Genomic DNA, 19,861 nt, shown 5'->3' with positions numbered 1-19,861 from the left:
GCTAATTAAGGCATATGGTGTTTCTACAACAACCCTTCCCGCTTCTTATCTTTAATAAGCTCGTGGCTTTGAGTAAAATGTTCTTTGCACTCTGAGTAAAGGAGAAACCTCGTGATGACAGACTCACAGTTGACCATCCCATCAATGGGATGTGCCCTGCACACCTTTGGTGAATTTTCTGGAGGTTAACATTAATTAATGACTTGAAGGAAGAAACAGACAGTGAATTGACATTTCCCAGTGATAGCAAATTATCTCCCTTATTACAAAAAACAGAGGATTACAAAGAATGTCACGTAAACCAAAATAAAATGCAGTCCCCCACCAACATCTACAATTGTGCGTGACTAGCAAAGTAAAAAAAACCTAAATTTCAGTAAAATATGTGAGCAGATGGATTCTGCCCTGGTAGGAAAAGGACACAGATCTCCAAATAAAGGGGACTACAAATAAAGCTTAGCAACTAAAGGTCTAGGCTGCTTGTTACAATAGAGAGAAATAATTATTTAGACATGACTGCTATCACATTTTATAAAGGAATGGCTAACTCTCAGCTAAACATTTGAGCAATTTTACACACAAAATTGTTCTTCATGGCCACAGTTCAAATATTAATATCATAACAGACAGTTCTGATTTATCTATGCCTAATGAATGTAGGTTAGTTACAGGATTGGATTCTTCTCAAAGGGACAGAAGGGGAAAACATAGCTAAGCAAAAAAAAAAAACAAACCGAAAACCCCAAATGAAAAAAACACCACACAAACAACCAAACAAAAAAAAAACCACAACCCCAAAAAACCCCAGACAAACCCAAAGCCTCAAAACCCATCAACAGCAGAAGACTCCCAACAGCAAATGTAACTCGTTAGAAGGTTTCTCCAGCAAAATTCAGTCTAACGAATGTGTGGGCATCAGAGATGTGATTTCATAGCAACGTGCACACGACTGTTGGCCAAGGCAAAAAGCCAATTAGTCAGTTACACATTACAAAACTCTAATGAGTTTGTTCAAAACCAATTTAGTAACAAAAGACCCACGCAGAATTCAATTTATTACCTAGATCATTTACTATGCATATTTACTAGCCACCTGGTTTAGTATAAGTTGTTTCCGGTGTCTCATAGTAAGAAGCGCTCGATAAATTAAAACCAAGACAGATAAGGCATTTCCTTGTGCAATATCTGACCTGAGCTGCTGGGGATTTTCATGGATTCCAACCACCCAATAATGATCAGATTTGCCTTTGCAATGCTCTCTCATGTTACACACTGGAATCCAAGTATTCCCAAGTCCTCGGTTCAACATCCGCACAATTCCCTCGGAATCCACATAACACGGGGTACCTGTTTGTTATAAATGAAAACAATTATTCCAACAGGCAACTAATTACGAGGCGAGTAAGTTTGAACTGGTGGATGCTGCTGGGAAACAATGGTTTGTTACATCCTCTCACCCAAACGGTACAGTCCAGCTGGGAAAAACTCATTTCCTTGGAAAGATGCGCCACCTTCTGACAGTCAACATTACTGCTACTTAACTGACAAGTTCAAATATGAAATGTTTTATAAAAAAAATAAAATTGATACTACTTGGGTAGATTCCGAAAGAAAATTAGCTATTTTACAATGACTTTTTCTCGCTATCGTAGCGAGATAGCGAGATGACTTTTTCTAGCTATTGTTGGTAGCTCCCAAGCTACCAACTTTTTCGAGGGGGCTTTGCTGAAGTCATAGAATCATAGAACCACAGAATGGTTTGGGTTGGAAGGGACCTTAAAGATCATTCGGTTCCACTCCACTGCCATGGGCAGGGACACCTCCCACCAGACCAGGTTGCTCAAAGCCCCATCCAACCTGGCCTTGAACACCTCCAGGGATGGGGCAGCCACAGCTTCTCTGGGCAACCTGGGCCAGGGTTTCACCACCTTCACAGAAAAGAATTTCCTCCTAATATCTAATGTAAATCTCCCCTCTTCCAATTTAAAACCATTACCCCTCATCCTATGGCTCCACTCCATGACAAAGTGTCCCTCCCCAACAGGGAAACATGTCTATTATGGGGTACTAATGCAGTTTATTTCTTTTTGCTGAGCAGGACAACCAATGGGGAAAAGAAATAATGATAACATTCAAGTGCATTTTATTCACACAGGAAACGTATTAAAGATTTCTGATAAATATATTGAAAAATATATCAAAACGGAATTTTATTTAGCATTGAGGAGATTGGAAAAAAAAGTCTAACTTCCAAGATCACCGTTACTGAAACGGCATTAATTAGCCAAACTCTCCTCCAAAATTCCCCCAATATTTCAAGATTCTTCAGTGTCGCTCATGCAGGTATTTCCTACCTTCTGCGGAGAATCCAACCCACACCAAATAGGATTTCTTTGTAAGAGAAAGAGGGTCTCCATGCAAAATTTGTTTTTTCTTTTTTCCTAGCTCCATCAGCTGTACTCCGAGGCACTGGTCCCCATCAAACCCAGTACCTAGGAAGAAGTTGTTCAATGACTATGTTAGAAGGCAAAAGAATTACAGAATCATAGAACTGTCTCATCTCTTGGATAAATTTATGTTTTGGATCAAAAACTAATTCTAATGCAGGGTTATCCATGAATACCATTGTCAGACAAGCAACTATTTGTCATTTTGAACATACAAAGCATGCATAACAACTACCTCCTTAATTTCCTATAGTAATTCATTCTGGCATATCTGAAATCCAAGTTTAATCTATTAATATCACTGTTATAAAATCCTCCCCTTCCCCACAGCTTAATCTAGGCATCCCAATATAAAATGTAGGCTTTGCTGTCAGAAGTCAAAGATCCATGGGCTGTGACAGTAAAAGCATCACGAAGAAGAGAAGAAAACACTTTTGGTGATGATGTACAAATTAACCAGTGTTTGAAGCCAGTAACAGATGAGAATTGGAAACACAACCCCAGTTCAAAAAAGGGAGAAAAGGAAGAAAAGTACCTCGGTGATAAATAATCATCAACTGCTCTCCATGTCCTGCCATAGACACCACGGGACCTGGGAGGCTGAAGATCTCCTTCTGAACTCCTCCAACTGTGAAGACACGAACCAGCAAGGCGCTGGTGGCACAAGCGGCCCAGCCTTGACCCAGACAGATGGCCTCAATGTCTTCATCCTTTGGCATGTCTACCGTCCACTCCTTGTTTGCATCCCAGGAGCCAAAATGAATGCAGTGGAGCTTGCTAAAGCAGAGGCAAAGAACAACAGTCAAATATCTCAACATGGAGAAAAATACAATATCGGAAAATACACCAATATATTAGGTTTTTGTCAGAGACCTGGAATCTGTGATGGTCATAGAAAGGAACTAGAAATTACAAGTGGTCATTTGCAAAGGTGTTATTTATATTATTCAAGAACTGAAGAGCCAGCTCGACCTCCAGCACTGCAGATTTAGAGCCTCTAAAGCCTGAAGCAGAGACAGTTTAGAGGTCAGAGGGGTGATGCTTTTAGATGGAAACAGGTAAGTGTCTTGCTTAATTAACATTAATAACAACTAAAGGTGCTCAGTACCCCTGAATATCAGCCCTCATTACAAGTCTGTCATGTTATGCCATCTTTCAAAGGGAAAAAAAAAATTAGGAACTTCACTTCTGCCATCTTAATAATTGAAAAAGGCACGTAACCAATTCACAGACACTGCGGCTTTTGATAGATTACTCACTTCCATTGAGAAAAAAGTTGAAATTTTCAGAGTCAGACAACCAATACATACAAATAATACTTTTAAAAGGTAAAGGAAGCTCTTCCACTTATCACAACGCTGTATGTGTGAAAATAAGTTCTTTCTTCAAGATATTTCCACAGAAACTGGCAATAAAATATTGTTGTTATTGTTCTTAAATGCAAGAACAGAGTCTAGCTGGCCAAGCTGCTTAAATCTTTTTATGGTTTTCATAAACTTATGTTCTTGACACTTATAATTCTTTGGGTATCTCCAAACATGTCTCCTTAGCAACAGTGTGAAAAGGAAATAGCATAGCCCTTATGATTTATCTTTGATCTGAGCAGATTGAAAAACTATTGTTCATGTTTACAATTTCCTTTGAGCTAGCAATGCATGAAGCTTCCAGTATATATATATTTGAAAAAGGGATTAAAAAAAAAAATCCTTGGGGAACAAAACACATCTATCAATATTCTTGAAGTCTTCAAGTGGGTGGGTGTGAAAATCCTCCTCAAAAGTGGTCCCATAAATAAAAAGCATGATCAAGAGCCAAAAATCTCAAAAAGTGAGAGAAGCTGAAATTAAAAGCTGAAATATTGTAAACAAGACAAGTGTAAACCCTTAGTATGGGTTTTGCAGAGCAAAGCCGTGACTTACCTTGCAAGTTCCTCGGTGCTCTCACAGGCCAGTAAAACGGCTTCAGCGGAGAGGTCAGCCATGGTGTGGTTCAGAGAGTTTGGCAGGTGCGTTGCATGGTGTATGGAAGTATCATGAAATTCTATATCTATAGCGTTGTCTTGCTCATCATTGTAACAGCGAATGATACCAACGGAATTCCATACCTATTAAAAAGAAACATCCCCCCAAAAAACAACAAATCAAGCATATTGCCCTAAACCAGCCTGTTAGAACTTCCTCATCTGAAACAACAGTAGGTGGGAGGCTGAAGAAAGACTAAACCCTCATGTAGTCAGGACTTGTAGTTTCTAAAACAGCCAAATTAGGCAGATACTAGTTTCACTCTCATTGTTTAGCCATCTTTCTCCTTACAAAATTCAGTGCGAAGAACTTGCAGTTAGAAAGAAATAGCAAGAGATTAATGTACAAGTCTTAACAGCACAAAACACATCCACAAGTTATGGCTAAAATAGAATTCAATAAAAAAAGACTTGCTAGAATTCAATAGCACAGGTACAAACCATATAGCTTGCTTTTGTCTTAAAGCCAAGCGTTTATTTCTACATCAAAAGCAACAGGAATATAAAGCATAACATTAGGCAGTCTTTGCATTAACACAAAGCTACTTTCCACCATTTAGCTTCACACTGTGAATTATTAAAAAATCAAAAACCTTGGAAAATATTAGATTAAAACACAGCAAGAACTGGACAGTATTAACAAAGATCTATAGAACCACACAGCAGCGAGATTTACCATGAAGCGATGCATGAGATGAGCAGGAGTGGATCCAGACTGGAACGGCTTTTGCTTGGGGGTTGGCATTGGCCCATCATAGAAAGGCTGTTGTGTAGAGGATGGTGGTAAAGCTGGAAAACCATCAGTCTGATCATCATCATCTTCCTTTTCAAGGAGATTGGAATTAGCTTTTATCAGCCCAATATCTAGAAATTAAAAAAAAATAATAATTACATCTTACACATATTATTATGACAGAATATAGATAAAAGATTTAAAACAGTCAAGATTTCTCTGCAAAAATAAGTCAGAATATATCTGAGTAGGATGCTAAGAGATCGTCCCAATAACAGTACTAAAGAGCTCCGGATAATTAGTTCATTCTGTACCTAGTGAGTTATCATCATCATCAATTATTGCCCGTCTCTGATGGCCTGAAGTTGGCATAAGGTCATCGTCATCACCATCGTCTTCATTAGCTCCAGCCTTTGGGGAAGACTCTGGCTCAATCATATCTCCATTTAAATAGTCGTCGTCTTCTCCGTCAAAAAGATCATTGTAGTCTTTCGTGACTGTACTGGCAACCTAAATCCAGGTTAACAATTGTCATAAAACTTCTTTTGGGCATGGAATTCAAAGAAGGAATTAAGACATAAGAGGGACACACAATACAGAATGTTCAGTATAATTTGTTAACCTAAACAATCATGTTCATTTAAGAAATAACCGGTACCGATCACCTTGTCATTTGGTTTCTTTCCATCACCGATATTTTCCAACAACCCCAGATTTCCTTCAGTATCTGTATAAGCGATTTGCCTATATTTGGGGTGCCACGCCAGTCCACAAACTGAGTAATTTTTCTCATGCTTCATCCTAAAAAGAATGTAAAAATAACGGATTTCTAGTAAGCTTCTCAGGGCAGAAACCACCCCAAGAGCTACTGTAAAAAGCAGTAATATTTACTAGTATTAGAAAGTGGTGTTACAGTGATGCTACACAAAATAAAATAATTAATAGGTTACCTTTAGCATAAACAGCTACTATAAAAAAAAAATACAGCAGGTCTTCTTTTTTTACAAAGCAAATCATTTAAGCTTTAAAAATCAAACAGAATCATATTCCTAAAAAAAAAAAAGCTTCCTGATGCATGTAGAAAAGACAAAGTAACTCCCCAGCAGTCATGCATTCCAGAACCATCCAGATATAAAAAGAACATTCAGTTGTTTCTAACTCATCAAATTGATGAGTAAATCCTCTATCTTTTCCACCCTTCTCACAAAAAATCCTCCCATTAATTATTTACATAATCTGTCTTTAAGTCTTAACAGAGGCGTTACAGTAACAATCATGTTTCTTACCCAAAATATTCAGACAGATAAATCATCCCTTCTCCTCTGCTCTCACTTAATCATACCTTTTTTTTTTTTTTTTTTTTTTTTTTTTTTTTAAGAGAGATGCTTTAACTAACCAAGATAAAGTGCAATTTGTCCTTTTTTCACCTACAGGTGAGTACAGCTGGCTGATCTATCTGTGTTTCCCTCTCCCTTTAGAAAATACATCTTACTGCCAATCATCTTGGGGTTTGGGATGTGAGGAAAATTTGTTTCCATCAAAACTATCCTTTAATCAACTGTTAGATTAAAAAGTAATAAAAGATATTTGCACGCAGAAAAATAGACTACGGAATTTGCACAAAATCCACATTAATGGCCCTTCCCTATTCTATTTCTAAGAATGTAATGTTTCCAGATCCTTCTAGCCATGCAGAAAGAAAAATGGTGTAAACGTGAATGAGAACACACGGTGGAACATCAGCAGAAAACTTACAGATTTGCCCTGTAAATATTAGGGCTTTTCAAGAGGCAGAGTTCTATGTTTGCACAAGTTTTACAGAAAAGATAACAAAACTCTATTTCAAGAAAAACCATGTACTTAGGGATTTATGGAACAACACTGGATACCTCTCTATGCACTCCTGGGTTTCCACATTCCACACCACTATGCTCCCATCCACACTTCCAGCCGCCAGATACTGCCCAGAAGGAGACCAGGCCACAACATTCAAGGGCTAAGGAAAACATAAAAAAATAGGGGAAAAAAAAAATATTACCAATGCACACACAGCATTAATATTCTGGAGCTTAAAACAGACAGATATTCTGGAATAAAAAATAATAATAATGATCTTAAGCAAATCATAGAATCATAGAATGATTCGGGTTGGAAGGGACCTTAAAGATCATTGAGTTCCAACCCCTCTGCCATGGGCAGGGACAAATCACATCCAACCTTCTCTACTATAGCTGGCTTTAGGCAGTTCCCTGCAAGAACCATTCTTTAAAGGGAGCACACTTATTTATTTTTTTCAAGAATATCCATCTTCTGTCATTAAACACTGCCAGGCAGTCAAACAAAACTGATTGTAGACGTGTAGATAGAAGCAGAGTACATTTTGCAAATTCAACACTAAATACAGCTGTATTTATTTAGAACTTCAATAATTCCATAAATTAAAATCCAAACCTGTGTGCTCTGTATCTTAATAACATATTATTTAACCCAAAGGTTTCCAAGTACATCAGGAGGTTAAAAGAAAGAAGGTAGCAGTTAGGGCTACTTTGTATCTAAATTTCAGCTTAATAAAATACAAAGTGAACAACTGATATCTCTGTTCTGTACAGAAATAATACTCTTGACATTTTCCCTAAAATGCTATGTATTTAGAGCAATTTGTGAAAAGAGACGTTCTTCAGCTGCAGTTGGTGGCTCATGGGTAGACCTTAGAGATCTGGTGGGTTACTATAAATGAAAGAGGGGAACCAAGGTCACATAAAGACGTTTGACACTTATCTAGTATCTCTTGCCTTGTTTTCCAACATAAAGTAACAGGATCAGAAATAAGCTAGAAAATTTACCGGTGACGGGGGGAGATACTGTCCAGAAGATAATTTCTAGCAGAATAACATTTAGCTTACGGAAGATTTAGCAAAAACCTGGTTTATGTACCAACCTGTGTGATGAATGTATCCGATAGGTCCAACTGACTATCCCAGGTTTCTCTTGTGTATAGTTTAACAGCTTTATCTACAGGAATTGCCAGCAACTGTTCAAAAGGAACAAGAATCAGCCAATTTAGAACAAGTTCTCTTTCAAACAGAACACTCAAATAGCTCCTTCATTCAGAAATATTACAGCTGTGACTGCCCCACTATTTAACGGTTCTCCAGCATCCTAGCAATAAGAAAGTGAAGAAAACTGAAGTACCTTGAATTACAAGGTTCTTCAATGCTTTCCACATGCAAAGCACGCCTGCTTTTATTTTAATAATTCATTTCTTTCCAGCAGAAAACTGAAGATAATGACAGTTGCACCATAAGGTTACAAGTTCTTATTTATGAAACAGCTAAACACACACATATAAATAGCTTTCAGTGCTCTGAGCACAAGGTTGATGTTCTGCTTTCCCCTCCCTCCCCAAACCTCTTTAGATAAGATTTATTTCTCAGTAAATCTTATTTGAATAGCGGATTCCTGAAACAGCTCATTTCACCTTTCACAAAACTACGTAAATGTTACTGCCGGTTTATTTTTTTAGGATTTGGGTTTTTTAAAGACTTCTAACAATTTGGTTTGTAAGAGAAGCAAGACAACTACTTACATTTCAAATATGGGTGTGTGTGTGAAGAATTAGCCTAAAAATTAAAAGTATTTGTTTTGATGCGATACGGATATCAAAACAACTTGTACTGCAGGTGACATCCTCTCTTCCACCGGGGAGTTATACATAATGCTATCAGAGCAGCCAGTAATTATAAGTGGACATGCTAAGTCAGGGAAACAAGATTATTCAGGTAAGAACTGTGAGAAAACACTGGAAAATACTCTTTAGACCCAGGATACTGGAATGGCTATAAAGGAGTAATAGGTTCTGTCACACTGTTATTACAGGCAAGAACAGAAAAATTGTTTTATGGCTTCTGAATGGCCAACTTTAGCTCAATTCCCTGTCCTTTACTTCAAGCACGGCGGGGAATGTCTCATTTCATACAGGTTCGCATTTATCTGCTCCTTCTTGCTCTCCCCTCTGCATTATCAGCTGCTGCAGAGATGTTCCAGGTTACGTGCTACAGAGACACCTGTAGAGCTATACAAACCCCCCAACCCATCTGGGTCAGTGATCCACACACAGAACTCTTGCAGCACCACCTTCAGTCACAAGAGAATCAATTTCAATGAAAAGAAAGGGGACAGTTTACTAAGGATATATTTCCAGAGCAAGATTAGTGATAGGGCAAAATTTAAAGTAGAGAAAGACCCATCTCCTCTGATGCTCTGTTGTGAGCAATTCGATTATTTCCCTGGCGTACAATGTTCCTTCCTGTTCAGTGCAACATGAGTGTTTAAAATTGTTTTGGGCTGACAGCTGGACTTCTGCCAAACAGAGCCTGGAGCTTCAACAAGTCACCATTTCCAGGTTTTTATTGTTCCTAAAAAGTGAACTTCACCCCGAATATTTTCCTTAGTCCCAGGAGCTGCAATTTGGGCTTGCCCAGATTGAATTCTACTCTTGGACTCCCAAAGCAAAAAAAAAAAGGATTAAGATGTGGCTAAAACAGTGTCACTCACCTGCCCGCTGCCAGGTTGCCAGCCAAGCCTGCATATTGATTTAGCATTTATCACATCATTACACTTCTGCAGCAGCGGCCAGCTTGTCGTGCACGTCTGAAAACAAAATATTAAAAAATGAGGGGTTTAGCTCTGTGAAAATCTACTGTACGCTACAAATTCTCAAGGGAAAAGTGTGGAAAAAACTTAAAGGAAAAAAGATACACCATTTTTGGAACCAAAATGATCTCTCTCATCCAAATACAATGATACATATTGCCTTAAAGAATAAAATAAATAAAAAAACAACAAAAAAAAAGAAAAAATACCTTGCCAATATAGACCTGAAGATATTTTAATGACAATACAACTACTTGTAACAGAAATCAGATCACAGAACAAGTGTTTTTAATCAAGTACGGAACAAATGAGCTCACATATTTTTAGGTTATAGAGAAATGTGGCCAAAACGCATTTGTGAAACGCAGATGAACTGCAGCGACGTGACACACCCCAGCCTGAATCTCGCCACAGCAGTATAAAGGATGAATGGCCATATTCTCAAATTACAGCACAGATAGATAAATTATACTGCCACAATCCCATCCCAGGACAGTGTTAAGTCTAACTGCCCCAAAAGGCACCCGCTGTCACTCTGGAGCACAAGATTTCACATTAAAAGTATGCTTTTGATTTTAAAAAGTAGCAATCCACATGCACGGGGCTGCATTTTCAACTGTATTTACAGGAAAAATTCCACATAAATTCTTATTCCAGTCAATGGCATTTAGCAAAAATAATCCCACATACATATGCAGAATTACCTTATTAAAATGTTCACTTGAAATCCTCTTTTCAAGTTCCAAAAGCAGAGACTAAATCCAATTCTCTCACTAGACCTGATTTCTTACAGGCCTGAACTATTTTGGCCAAATGTTGACAAGCTGAGCCCAAAGATTGTATTTCTAATAAATTATGCTCTTCAAACTGTGATTTACGTCCTCCTGAGAATTTGTTGTGACATTTGTAACAAGCAAAGTGCAATAGCAAGCCCTTGTTGATAGTCTTAAACTCATTCAAATCTAAAATGTTGAATCTAAAAGCTGAGCCTCGAGTCCTTAGAAAATTAAGTATTTGGGCCACGGGCACAAACAGGAGAGACTGAAGCAACATCGTGGCCAAAATCCCCCGTCAAATAAAATTGTTATCATCGTGGCCATCATCTCAGTGATCCTGGCACATGAAATCCATATCTCTTCCTAATCTCAGGTCAAAGTAATTGTGTTCCTAACGAGGCTAGCCAACCAGATCACTTATAAAAGAAGATACTGTGTAGCACCTCAGAGCATTATTCCACCTTCCCCAGTCAAGTCTACAATCCTGAAAATTATTCATTATTTCATAGGAAGCTCGATAAAAATAATTAAAACCAAAATATACCTACATAGCTGTTTATTAGAATACAAATCCTTCCTTAAACCCTTAATCATTCAGCAATGAGCTGAAATTTCGAAACAAGGAATCTGATGTCAATTGCTCTCTTCACACAGAAGTGTTATTTCGGAATGTGCCGAGGAGAAAACACACAATGTTGGCCAGTGAATAAAGATGAACAGAAGAAATCACGGATTCCACAGACAGGAAGAACAATCCACAGCTACTCAGGCAACATTTCATAATCAGGCTTTGGAATTTCTCCCAGAAGTAGATAAAAGTATTCTGTAAAGTGTAGTTAGATTTCTTCTACAAAGAGAAAACCCTGTTCCAGTTAAAAGTTATTTCAGGCCAGCTCTTCCTGCTGTCTGTGAAATCCTGGATTTCTTATGAAACACTTAACTTTGAAAGACAGGCCTTTTACCTGATCCGCAATTTTCCATACTCTGACAGAACCATCACAGCTCGCCGATGCCTACGTAAGAGATTTTTGTAAATAAATTAATAATTTAAGACATCGAGAAATCAATGCTTCAAAATTGAAAAAATCCCTATAACCAACACTACAGACATATAGTATATATGCAGTTTTAAAACGAAACCCTCCCCGTTTAAACCATTTTAAGACTTAATACTTTCTAATACTGTCATCTTGATAATTGTAGTCGACTCCAAACTACTGTAATTACAAAATCTCAGACTTCAAGTGAGCTGCTTATTCGCAAAAGAGGCTGAAAATCAGTATTAGATTTCTGTAGTGAGCCATCTTTTCCTCTCTAAAAATCAGATCAGCATCAGATTCCAGAAGAACACAGACAGTAATTGAGCAGTAAAGCAAATGCTGAGCTCTCCCGGGAGGCAACAAGTTGTCACACACTCCATCATCACTAAGGTCAGCTGAAATGAAGTAGTCTCATGTGCCCAGTCACTGGTATTTTTGTAAAAAGCATATATTTATTTTTTTTAGCCCAGGGAAAAGAAGATTAAAAGTAGAAAATAAACAAGAAGGTGTTTTTACCAGATAAACATCCCTAGGGTCAAAAGACAGGCTTAAAACAGGAGCATCGTGTCCTCGGAACGTTTTCTGCTTGCTGCTGTCAGTCACCTCCACAACTTTCACCATAAAGTCACTGTAGAACACAACAGCGCAGACATAAAAAGTATTAACAATCAAAAACTATGTGTTTATGGCAATAAAAATTGGGCACTAATTATCTTTTGGGGAAGCCAAGGCTCAAACACTGTATGATCTAAGGGACAATGACAACCTTGAGTCTTATTACAATAGGATCAAGGCCAGACTATATTTTAAATCAGAAGACAATTTCTGTTCATGTTAAAGTTCATAAAATAGGTTGCTCTTTGAATAGGATATTATGTGCATACAGACCATATATCGGTTTAATATAATATTCCATATGACCTAATGAAAACCTCTCCTTAGATACCAAAGAGTTGACTTAACAAGAACTGTCTGTTGAATTGGATCGGTATTCATTTGTGATATTTTTAAACAGGATTTTTAAGACCATTTAAGTTTATCGGACACATTAACATAGTTTTTACAACTTTATTCCCTCCTCCAAAATTACAGACATTACTGCAGTTTAACTCAAAATATAAATGCAAACTGCCAAGCCCAAGAGCTCCAGTGATCACCTTTCAGTACCTCCTACTTCATTGCAACACCCTCAGAGAGAAATTTAATTTTAGGACCTAATTCTATAGGGTTAAGCATTACTTTAACTATATCCAGAAACACAACCTCAGTTTTGTCAACTATCTAACACTTATCAGCGGTAAAAGGAAGACTATAAGCTATATTGCAAGACAACTAAAATTATATTAGCACTCTTAAACACCACAAGACAACTTTAAAGAAAAAACAAACTGGCAACAGGATATTTTCGGTTCATTTAAGAAGTCACACAACTATTTTTTAAATAGTTAATTTGAATTTTGGCAGCCAGTTGGATGTTAAACCTCCTGAAAGGAGGTTTTAGAGAGGCAGGTGTCGGTCTCTTCTCTCAAGTCACAGGCAATAGGACAAGAGGAAATGGCCTCAAGTTGCGCCAGGGGAGGTTCAGATTGGATATTAGGAAAAATTTTACACTGAAAGGGTCATTAAGCCTTGGAATGAGCTGCCCAGGGAAGTGGTTGAGGCACCATCCCTGGAGGTATTCAAAAGACGGGTTGACATAGAGCTTGGAGACACGGTTTAGTGGTGGTTTAACAGGGTTAGGTTGATGGTTGGACTAGATGATCTTGAAGGTCCCTTCCAACCTAGACAATTCTATAAAACAGATTTCATGAAAAAATGGACAACTAAAAGCAATTCTTCTTAGCTGCATTCCTTCATTCCATGGCTGTCATCTTCCCCTTCAGCATGTTACAGAAGAACTCATCAAGAGGTGGCCTCACAGTTTTAGGAGCATTTTTTCCTAAAGTGAGAGCCCTGCGGCCAGGCTGCAGAAATACTGGGGGTTTGTAAAAGTTTTAGAAACAGAAAAGAGTTCGCTGCCTGCCTAACCTCTCTAATCAAAGTCAGATTCCGGGGCAGAGCTGTTGCCTCAGAAACAAGCCCTGGAAAAGGGCCCAAACTCATGATCCCCGTCAGATTTAGAGATTAGACTGGTTACTACCCCCAGCTGTCCAGCCTCCCAGTTTTGGTGGAACTGGTGCATCTGCTCCGCAGCTGCCAGAGTTCAGTCCAGCTATATCCATCCAAATCGCTTTCTAGCTCAATTCACACTTAGAGGAGCCAGGGAGCAGATGCAACGCTCTGCCATCTCTACTGCAGAGGACAAATTCCAGCAGAGAGACGAGCAGACAGCCTGGGTTAGCTACAGTTGCCCAAAGAGTTCACCAAATCCAATTAAGAATCACCTAAACCTTAGATAAATTAAAAAAATAAAATATTGCCTACTTGCTATTTTGCCATCTCTGTTAAAGGTCTGGAGTATATTATGTAAAAGCAAACATGCAGCCCTAAGAAATCAACTAACCTACGCATTTAATTCCCCTCAGGCAAGTCCTGCCACTGTCGTCTGTTATCATTTGGCAGAACGGTGATGATTCTGATGCCAGGGAATGACTCAAAGCTCTCAGGCAAATCAGAACCCCCCTGACTTTTGCATGTGAATATACATCTGCAGCACCATGATCCTGAACAGTCAGGGCATTCTCCTTAGCACAGGGTACCAAAACGCTCGATGCTGCAGTGAGATCCGTACGGGCAAACAGGTACGTTTATGCATTACGGGACCAAAAGCTGAAAACACTCAAGTCTAAAGAAAAGGAATTATTTCACAACACCCCGATTCCATTTACAATTATTTGGTGGATGGAGTATCTCTCGGAGCGTTGTTGCCTAAAGTCCTTTCCATTCCTTTCTTCCCCTCCACCCCGCAGAAGGCGTTTTGCAATACTTGCAAACCCTCAGAAGGATGTGGATTAATGATCTCATGGGTAAAAATCAGCATGAGAGGAAGTCGCCAGATTTCGAGCGATAGCAAAGCTTTCCCGTATCACGCAGAGATTACCTAGATCCAGCAGCAATTTTGGAACCATCGCTATTAAAGATGACATGGTTTGCATTCATGGTGAAACGAGTAAGGATGCCATCCGGAGCTCCTTCAGGAAACGTGTGTATCTGAACGGTATTGTTCGATACTGCTGTGATCAGTCTCCCATTCTAAAACCAAAATCCATCATGCAATTTGTTAGTTAAAACACATTTATGCCCACAGAGCCAAAAAAACTTGCTCTGACATTGCCAATACTTGGGTGGATTAACTTTACTAGTTCCAAAAGAGGTCTGACAGTAAGAGTAATAGGGAAAATATTCTTTAAGTTTCATTTCTTTCCCTCAAAATACAGACCAGCACAGTAACTTTAATATTTTAATCAAACTATTAAAAACTAGAAAAATTATTATCTTACTTTCAGTCCTATAGAAACACACTGCTAGATTTAATACTAAAATATATAAAACTAATTATGGTAACTACATGGCAATTATTGCATCAAGGCCTTCCCAACCTTTATCTTTACTAAAATAATGACTACTCAAATTCACTAATGAATTTCAAAGAGAACCACCTGATATTCTCCCGGTGGATGGAAAATTTACTTCTTTTACAGGGGCAAGAAAGCTCTTAGACCGGGAAGAATCTTGCCCCCTATTTAGATTAATACACTGCAGTATCAGGAGAGGGCACCCTCGGACCGAATGTCTCAGTTAAATGCCACCAGGAAAGATGAGAAGTTCATGAACTATCCCTTAGTTCTTTGCAGAAAACAGAAGGCAGATGTTTACTAAAAATGAATCCAGATTAAAAAAAAAGCAAAACAAAAGAATAATTATCCTGTACTTGGAAAAGTAGTATCTCTACTTCAAGTGACAAAACTGTTCCTCAGTTGTACATAGCAGTAATTTTTTGAAACATATAAATAAAGAAATACCTTATTTCCTTAAGGGTCTTTTGTTTGCACTTGGGCGGGGGGGGGGAGGAGGGAATGCCTTATTTTTATTTTTTTTTAAAGTTGCCTAAAGTTATAGTAAAAATCCTGAAGAAAAACAAAACAGCAGCCAGTACTAAATAACCTAAGAGATGAGATTTATTACCTAGATTACATGAACATCTCAGATCAATTCCTTATAACATTTTCATTAATGAAGAACAATTTTTGAAATAAGATTTCCTGAAGTGTCACAAAGCATTCTTGATCTCACTGTTTAAAAATAAAAAAATCTTTCACAACTAAAAGCACTTTACAATAAACTGAAGAGCAGAGGATTATTCCTACGAGCGTCACAAATTAAAAACAGGACTTTCCCTCCTCTGTTCGTTAATAGTTTTAGCGATTTCTGGCTCTGCCACTGATTTGCTAAGAGGACTCATTCAAGTCACCTCACTTGGTTTGTGAAAAGATGAGTAATGTGATGAAAATCAACAGCAAAACACCCTAAAAACCAATGATGACAATAGATTTTACAGGTGTTGAGGAACAGATACACGAGGTATGTTAAAGGCAGTATAAGAAAGGGGTTTCAGTTAAGGCAGTAGTTCTGAATAAGCTTTCAAATGATTATTGTTAAAATATAATCCATTTATGTCAATTCTCATTTATTTCCTCTTTCATACTCCTCTCCAAAACCACAAATAGTTGAAAAACAATTTTAAAACTTCCTTTAGCACTGCTAAGTTAAATACAGACTATCTGGAGAACTGATGAAGACACTTGGAATTCCTCTCTTCTTCTGCAATTGCCATAAAGATAACATTTTAGACCTTCGATTCCTAATGTAATACAACAATAATTGCACATAAAGGAAATAATGTGAGAACTCTCAAGCTAAATATATGAACATGCATAATAAAAAGAATTATTTTCTATTATACAAATTCATATATAGGTAACTTATTTGCCTTGTTATTTACAAATAATGGCTCCTGCAAGATACAGAAAACGGAATTGCCTTAAAATAGAGCAGGTTATGTTTAAAATGCCATCAGACTACAGAACTGCCTGTAATCAGCGTTCTCACTAATTGTTACAATTCAAGCAAGCAAGAATCCCGTTCTTTTCTGACTTTGGGAAAGGTTCAGAGGCATCTTTGGGCTAAACAACAATTTTGAGAGCGAAATATCAACCAATTATAAAAAAAATATTACCAAAGCATTATCAGACACTGACTTTGTGAAAGTGATTGTTTTGATGAACATAGATTATAATTCCTTGGACATCAAAACAGGCCCACATAAAATAGCAACTCGACTCTTTTTCCTAATACTTGATGATCACATCTTACGCCGGGAAACTTCTTGCAGCTTTTCTCACGTTGTGAGAAAACACTGAAACAGCCTAATAAGCTAATTATGCAGTGAAAAGTTCACCGCATAATTAGCTTAATCTGCTGGGTTTGTTTCTCAGAAAGGAGATCAAAGTCAGAAATTAATGTAACTGAATGTGAAGGAAGAGGAGGGAAAAAAACTATTACAGCAGTTTAGCACAAGCAATAATTCCTCTACAATCCTTTATGGGGTAAAATGAATTGTTAGAACCATTCTTGGTTTATATAACATACTTAATTTAGTTAAAATATTCAAAAAGTCTATAGGCACAGCTAATCAATTAAATTTCTGTGTATTTCAGAAAATTATGTTTTCAATACTGCTTTAATATTTTCACTTAGACATAAAGGTAGAATATTTTCATCTGCTCAAATTTAAATACCTGCTGCTCATTCAACAGCATTCAATTTATTTTTACTATACATAATCTCAAGACAAAGATCTACATAATTAACATACATCAGGCCGAAATGCACTACATACAGTATTTTTCTTGGCTTTTCTTGTATATTATCCCAATATATACTTAATGTTATCCATACGAGCAGTATCCCTGAGCTTGAAAATCCAGTATCTTGTGACACACTTAGAGGAGTTCTGTTAACGACGATACCTTTAGAGCGCAGGAATAGGCCTTTTCTCCCACGTTAATGGACTTTGGATCATCATCATCCAGGTTTTCCCAAATCCTGACGTCTCCATCACTGCCACAAGTTACAATGCAGCTGTGGAAAGACATGGGATTTGTTAACATGGAGGAATGGAAAGGATGCCCACCCCTGACTTTAAACCCCAACATGAAAATGTTACTGAAGTGTTAAGTTTGTCTTTAAATTGAAACACAATACATACCGTGTGATACAGTGAATACCTACGTTTATTATGTTTAAGTAACCAATCAAACGTGGGGAAGGGGAAAAAAAAAAAAAAAAAATCACATCTGGCAGCATAAGACAGTACCTTGAGTCTCTGACAACCGCCTAGGCCTGGCACTCATCCAAACTGACCCTTAGATATTACCCGTCAACCCGTTTTTTTCCAGGACTCCGAGTAAATTTTTCAAAGGACTTAATTAGCACTTACTTCACTAAGCACTGGGCATTTAATTGCTTCGTAAGACTTTGAAAACTTCACTACAGCCGATTACAAAGTTGAGGGCAAAACTAAGAGTGTTAATGAACACGTGACTGAAGTTTAACAAACTTAACATGTTCCAGAACCTTTAAAAAACAGCTAATACAGAATTCAGTCTCGCTAGAGTTAACTTTCACAATTTTAATGCAGTAAACAATAACCTGAAGTCACAGAGCAAATCTAGGTAAGTTCACATGGGATTTTTAATTAAAGACATCGTGAATCTGTAATCGAGCCTTGCGTTCTTTTTTTCTAAAGTTGTTTGCCATCTCAAAAAATTCTAATTAAACAGCAAAACATTACAAAACCAGTGTTGAAGCTGTGATGTTGCTGCTCTTAGTTCTGTAAGGGCTGTACTTTACAGCAACACAACACGGTGTTGGTATTGAATATATTGATGCTGGAGAGTCCAGCAGCAGCGGAGCAGAGGTCTTCAGCAGAAATGTCTGCATCTTTTTTAAAGATTTGCATTGTAATGGCAAAGAAGGCTTTTTGTAGTTGCAAGGGATTGTTATTTGACTAATTCTTAACAGTCCCCTTTGCACCAAGGCTATCAAACTAAAGAAAGGAATAAGAAAATATGGACTTCAACCACAGTCATACGGTAAGTCAGACTTGCCCCTTGAGTTCCTTTTGAGAGGGCTTATTTTCTGGTTTACCATTTAATCAATAAAAACGTAACGGAAATTACTTACTGTAGGTCTTGAATGTATAAATATAAATTAAGAATAACATGAAAAGATAGTAAGCCCAATATCAGATTTCTTCAACTGTATTTTTAATTTCTGAGTGCATATATGAACATATTTTCTCCCACACCACACTGATTTTTTCTAGATGCTGTGAAATCACTCTTATAAAAAGCACATATAGAGGTTTTATATATATACACATATGCATATATATAGGCTCACATTGAAGTTATGTGTCAATCATTTCAAAATTCAGGGCATCAAACTATACGTCTTATAGCCAGTTCTCAACACACGCAAAAAAGCCAAAGGATTTGCCAGATCAAGCCTGGCCATAAATCACAGGATGGTTTGGGTGGGAAGGGACCTTTAAAGACCACCTACTCCAACCCCTCTGCCATGGGCAGGGACATCTTCAACTAGAACAGGTTGCTCAGAGCCCCATCCAGACATGGAGTATTTCCAGTGATGGGGCATCTCCCACCTCTCTGGGCAACCTGGGCCAGTGTTTCACTGCCCTCAGCATAAGAAATTTCTTCCTCATATCTAGTCTAAGTTTTCCCTCTTTTAGTTCAAAGCCATTACCCCTCGTGCTATTGCTGCCCTCCCTGATCAAGAGTCCCTCCCCAGCTTTCCTGGAGCCCCTTTAGGGACTGGAAGGGGCTCTAAGGTCTCCCCGGAGACTTCTCCAGGCTGAACTCCACCAACTGTCTCAGCCTGTCCTCACAGCAGAGGGGCTCCAGCCGTTGCAGCATCTCCGTGGCCTCCTCTGGTCCCGCTCCAACAGGTCCTTCTGATGTTGGGGATCTGGATGCAGTGTACCTCACCCAGCAGTGGCTGGCAGAGAAACTCCTGAGAAAGCCATGGAGAAGAACAAGACCATCCCTCCCCCAGGCCACACTTCACCCTGGTCTCTAGGAATCAGACAGTTACCTCCCAGTGTCATCGAAGCAGACGTCCGTGTGGCCCTCGGTGTGGCCGTACCGCATCGGCTTTTGTGCTGAAGGCAT

The 19,861-nt window shown here is 38.2% G+C and overlaps 1 protein-coding gene across 1 annotated transcript in view; it reads right to left on the bottom strand.

Moving 5' to 3' along the window:
• Nucleotides 1–19,861, bottom strand: part of WDHD1 (WD repeat and HMG-box DNA binding protein 1) — a 29,494-nt gene extending 9,633 nt beyond the window's left edge. Inside the window, exons 1-15 of the mRNA XM_074149163.1 lie at nucleotides 19,785–19,861; nucleotides 17,639–17,750; nucleotides 14,710–14,861; nucleotides 12,186–12,297; nucleotides 11,592–11,642; nucleotides 9,755–9,850; nucleotides 8,139–8,231; nucleotides 7,090–7,196; nucleotides 5,866–6,001; nucleotides 5,515–5,710; nucleotides 5,144–5,331; nucleotides 4,367–4,551; nucleotides 2,983–3,224; nucleotides 2,355–2,492; nucleotides 1,191–1,347 (exon numbers count right to left, since the gene is read on the bottom strand). Of these exons, the coding sequence (XP_074005264.1) occupies nucleotides 1,191–1,347; nucleotides 2,355–2,492; nucleotides 2,983–3,224; nucleotides 4,367–4,551; nucleotides 5,144–5,331; nucleotides 5,515–5,710; nucleotides 5,866–6,001; nucleotides 7,090–7,196; nucleotides 8,139–8,231; nucleotides 9,755–9,850; nucleotides 11,592–11,642; nucleotides 12,186–12,297; nucleotides 14,710–14,861; nucleotides 17,639–17,750; nucleotides 19,785–19,861 (2,042 nt within the window). The remainder of the gene's footprint in view (nucleotides 1–1,190; nucleotides 1,348–2,354; nucleotides 2,493–2,982; nucleotides 3,225–4,366; nucleotides 4,552–5,143; nucleotides 5,332–5,514; nucleotides 5,711–5,865; nucleotides 6,002–7,089; nucleotides 7,197–8,138; nucleotides 8,232–9,754; nucleotides 9,851–11,591; nucleotides 11,643–12,185; nucleotides 12,298–14,709; nucleotides 14,862–17,638; nucleotides 17,751–19,784) is intronic.

The sequence above is a fragment of the Numenius arquata genome, chromosome 6 (assembly GCF_964106895.1).
Source record: "Numenius arquata chromosome 6, bNumArq3.hap1.1, whole genome shotgun sequence".
In the NCBI taxonomy this organism is placed as follows: Eukaryota; Metazoa; Chordata; class Aves; order Charadriiformes; family Scolopacidae; genus Numenius; species Numenius arquata.
This window is presented reverse-complemented; position numbering and strand designations above follow the sequence as displayed.